The sequence below is a fragment of the Poromitra crassiceps genome (assembly GCF_964638095.1).
Source record: "Poromitra crassiceps genome assembly, chromosome: 11".
In the NCBI taxonomy this organism is placed as follows: domain Eukaryota; kingdom Metazoa; phylum Chordata; class Actinopteri; order Beryciformes; family Melamphaidae; genus Poromitra; species Poromitra crassiceps.
This window is the reverse complement of record NC_139643.1, coordinates 2,967,891-2,972,947: the sequence shown is the minus strand read 5'-3', so window position 1 is coordinate 2,972,947 and position 5,057 is coordinate 2,967,891. Positions and strand designations below refer to the sequence as shown.

Sequence of the window (5,057 nt, the reverse complement as noted above, 5' to 3'; positions counted from 1 at the left end):
ATAGGTGATAGAATGTGTCATCATGAAAGTGTTCATAAATCAACAGATAATAAACAGCTCTATTAGAATCAAAAGAGTTTCTGTATTGAGTCTTGTTCTCTCATCAGATGCCTGTGAACTCACACTGGACCCAAACACAGCATACAGACACCTCCTCCTGTCTGAAGACAACAGAAAGGTGACGAGGGTGAGGGAGGAGCAGCCATATACTGATCACACAGAGAGATTTGACTACGTGCCTCAGCTGCTGTGTAGAGATGGTCTGACTGGTCGCTGTTACTGGGAGGTGAAGAGGAAAGGATATGTTTATATAGGAGTGACTTACAGAGGAATCAGCAGGAGAGGAGAGGGTGATGACAGCAGGCTTGGATGGAATGAAAAGTCCTGGAGTCTGTACTGCTCTGATGCTGGTTACAGAGCCGTGCACAATAAGAGACTCACAGACATACCTCCCCCCTCCTCTGTCACTAGAGTCGCAGTGTATCTTGACTGGCCTGCTGGCTCTCTGTCCTTCTACAGAGTTTCCTCTGACAAACTGATTCATCTCCACACGTTCAACTTCACCTTCACTGAACCTCTGTACCCTGGGTTTTGGTTAGACCGTGGTGCCTCAATGTCTCTGTGTCAGATAGAGGAGTGAGAGAAACACACTGACCAAACACAGCTGCTGACATGATGCTTCACTCTGTACAGGATCACACACACACACACACACACACACGCACACACAGTCTGTTGTTGATGATTGACAGGTTAAAATCTCTTTCTTTTGGACCTTTGTTATGTTTGTATTTTATTCATGTCACCAAACTAAACATCTCTCATGTTTCCAACAATTTAAGGTTAAATTCACATTGTTTGATCGTGGTGGTTTCAAACATTTGATTCTATACTTTTTATATAACTTTGACTTAACATGTGATTACAATGTTCCTCAAATCAAATCATATCTTGTTGATATGAGGTCATGAAGAGATGAGTGTGTAGTGTGCATATAAGTATCAACATCTGCTATTAAACAAATCTGACCCATTCTGCTTATTTCACTATTATTTAATACAAAACTGTGTGTGTGTGTGTGTGTGTGTGTGTGTGTGTGTGTGTGTGTGTGTGTGTGTGTGTGTGTGTGTGTGTGTGTGTGTGTGTGTGTGTGTGTGTGTGTGTGTGTGTGTGCGCGCGCGCGTGTGTGCGCGCGTGGGTGTGTGTGTGTGTGCAGCTGTGGCTGAAATCATCCTGATTCATTTGCTGATTGTTGTGGTAAAAACTGTGAGTTTGATGATTTGAGGAGTCAAATGATTTCACTTAACTTCCAACATGTTGCCACAGCACAGCAGAGCCTCTACACCTCATCTCTAACTGTTTCATATCAAGATTAGAGACACATTTACGTTTTGCAATGCGTCCATTCTTCTGTCTAGCGCTTGATATTCACGTGTGTGGTTGTTGATTGGTCAGATTTACAAGTGACCCACGTGGCCACCACACAAACCGCATTCTGATAGGCTGTTGACACCCCCCACCCCTGCAATGTGCGCCAAAGTGGTTTGGTTCATCCACACTGTTTTTTTCCACACTCGGCAGTTTAAACTGCAGCGCGCGACTCTCTATGGAGGTGTGTGTGTGTGTGTGTGTGTGTGTGTGTGTGTGCGCGTGCGTGTGTGTGTGTGTGTGTGTGTGTGTGTGTGTGTGTGTGTGTGTGTGTGTGCGTGCGTCCGTGCGTGCGTGCGTGTGTGTGTGTGCGTGCGTGCGTGCGTGTGTGTGTGTGAGAGAGCTCTCTAGGGAGGGAGAAGTGAAGCTGTGGGGTCATGTGACAATAACAATGGGCGTGGTAAACTATACACAGTTGGAATCAAAGTTTCCTGCATCTTGGTTTTGTATAATGATCTAGTCAGTTGTTTCTCTGGACACATTGATGTACGTGTGTCTGTATTGAAGAGATAACAGAGAAACTGTGATCAAAACAGTCATTCTTCTACATCTATTTGTGTTCACTTCTTGGAAATTTAATTTATTTAACAATTCATCAGTTTGCTTGGGACCACCTGGAACCCCCTCAAAGACCCCTGGTGGTCCCCCCGGACCTCACATTGAGAACCACTGCTCTGGATTAAATTAAATTAAAAGAGAAACCTTAATTAGGGAAACTAAAATAACAAAACATGACTACACAGTAAATGAGTAAATGTGTAGTTATGTGATGTCTGTCTGTCAGCATCACAGTCTCTCATCTTCTTCAACAGCTCTCTGGCTCCCTCTGCTGCTGACAACTGAGGACACTTTATTTTTATTTCATATTTGATGTGCTCATATTCTGTTTTATTTCCCTGCTGAGTCCGAGCTGCAAAGGTCTAATTTTAACCGATAAATCTATAATTGATTATTTAGTTTGAAGACTTCACACTCAACATAAAGCAAGTCAACAGACGAGGAATATGAAGAGTGTTGCTGTTAAAGAGCCACGATCAGCAAAACTTCCCTGCATGATTCAAAGTTATCAAAACAATACAAAGTGCTGAGTGTTCAGTTGATAAGTTAGTGCAAAAAGGCTGCACAGTAGCAATGAAGTGCCATCAACTAATCAAGCTGCTTTCTGCCTTCCCTCAGTCATATCATGTCATGTCAAATATCATCTGAAGAAGTAACACATGGGCGTACACCGCATGCTTAGTGAGAAAGACAGTGGTGTTTGGCAATAATATAAATACATTAATAATTATGTTTTATTTCTTTAGCACTTTTGCAGGTAGAGTTATTAAGTGTTTGACAGGGAATAAAACAAGTAAAAGCTAACAGGAATGAATTGAAAACAGATTAAAGAAGGATCAAATTGCAAAATGCAAGAGAGCAACAGGTAGAAACAAATTGTTTATCAAATATCAAATGAGTTGTGTGCATGGTTTGGCTGAAATTCATTTCAACCAGTGAAGTCAAGCTTCTGTCCATTGGTCAGTCATAGAGTCTTGATTCTCATTGATTTCTTTCAAGACAGCATGTATGAACCTTTTTCAAGATTTTGTTCTCAGTTTGTGGATTGAATCCAGCAGCTTAACTGGTTGAATAGAAAGTGAATTGACCCTTGACCCTGTGCCATGCTTCCAGGTTCAGCTCACCCTGACATCACTGTCTCCTGATTTCCCTCTAGATTAAGATGAAGCTCTGCCTCTTTTTTTAAACCAGGAGCTTTAGTGACTCAATAATAAGAGCTCTGTTTACACTATGTTACAATGTTACAATTTACAGTGTTACAATTTAGCCTACAGTGTTACAATTTACAGTGTTACAATGTTACAAGGTTAAAAATTCACTTAGCAGACACTTTTATCCAAAGAGACATGCATCTGAGCTTTATACAACACAAGCAATGATCTAGTCAGAAGACAACAACATGAGGAAGTGCTATCATGAGGCCAAGCTTGAGTCTGAATGGACCCAGGTGTCACCAGGCAGCACAAAGTGCAGAGGATTTATTTATCATTCATGTCCCTCATTCATCACCATTCATGCCATTAACATTCATGTATCTATCATCCCTTTTTCATCCTTTCATCATTCATGCTCATCAAGTGTGAAGGTGTTGGTTAAAGAGCTGCAGGGTCTTGAGTCTCTTCTTAAAGATAGAGAGCTAGGCCATGTTCAGACTAGGAGGCCACATCTGATTTGTGAACTTTAGTGACCTATTAATGACTTTATCCAGATTGGTTTTATGAGTCTGGACGATCCAAGTCTGATTTGTGTCACTTGTCCCAAACCACATATGGAGGTAGTTTCCAATCTGCTTTAAATGTGCTTTTGACTGATGTGTCTTCAGTGCGGATGCGCAGATCCACCAAATCTGATTTGAACGTCACTCGCAACTCGTCATCAAATGCTTCTGCGCAGGAAAACCACATCACCAACATACGTATTTACTGACGCCCACGTCGTTACCATAACAACCCATGCAGATAGGCTGATTTGTGGCAGTGCGGTCACACTCCCAAATCAGATTTGGGAAACCAATCAAGATAATGATGATTAATGACTTCATCACCAAATTGGATTTGCCTGTAATGTGAGTGGCCTCATGCAGGCAGGAATGATAGGGAGAGCTGGGTGTCTTCAGCATAACAGTGATATGAGAAGAGGTAGGACCTCAACCAGCAGAGGGCAGATCCTGAGATACCAAGCTCAGTGAGTGTGGAGGAGGATTAGGTGGCTAACTGTGTCTGACAGATCTAGCAGCAATAGAGCCGAGGACTGACCAGCAGCTCTAGCCAAACGCAGTGACTCCATTACTTACCATTACCATGTAAAGAGATCTGAGCTGGTAGAAGCTCATCTTCTGCACGATGGCTTCTTCATATAACTCAACTTCTACACGCTGTTTAATCATAAATATCCAGATAGCTTCTTTTTACAATACCAATTGAAGACAGTGGATTACTTCATCTGTTAGAACAATTGGAATATGAGTTTACACACAACAAACCTAATGAGTGCCTAGTAAACCGTAAGAGACATTTGCAATAACACAACTCATTTCTCACCATTAAACTTAAACGTTGCTGTTCATTTGAACTAGCGGCTGTATATCCAAAACCTAACCTTCCTTTTAACTCTGCTCTTAATGTTGTCACTCTGTAACCATGGTAATCCTTGGCTATCAATGGTAAGCCATGGTAATTGTTGGTAAACATATTGGTAATGAATGGTAACCCTTGGTAACGTTTGGTGAACCATGGTAACCTTTGGTAACACTTGTCCCTCTGTGTCTCTTGCTCCTTCCTTCCTGTCCCGCTAACTCAATCAAAAAACACCAAACCGTTCCACAACGCGGCTTCCTGTGGTGGTGGCCGTCTTTGTTTTGGGTTTTGTCTGACTCTCTGCCCGCCTGACTGACCTACTGATTGGCTGACTGGCTCGCTGTGTGGTTGGTTGGTTGGTTGTCTGGCTGGTTCATTGGTATCCCAGAGGGCGGCGATGTCTCTCCTGTCTGCCTGCCGTCCAACACCTGCCAGTGTTGTTGTTGTTGTTTCACTCATGAATGTCTTTTTTTTTTACATTTTTACTTTTTATCC

General features: G+C 42.3%; 1 protein-coding gene across 1 annotated transcript in view; it reads left to right on the top strand.

The window, feature by feature from the left end:
* LOC310785725 (NLR family CARD domain-containing protein 3-like) overlaps positions 1–688 on the top strand; it is a 115,532-nt gene extending 114,844 nt beyond the window's left edge. The window contains exon 10 of the mRNA XM_083646861.1: positions 108–688. Within this exon, the coding sequence (XP_083502987.1) occupies positions 108–640 (533 nt within the window). The 3' untranslated portion in view covers positions 641–688. The remainder of the gene's footprint in view (positions 1–107) is intronic.
* The last annotated feature ends 4,369 nt before the right edge of the window (positions 689–5,057 follow it).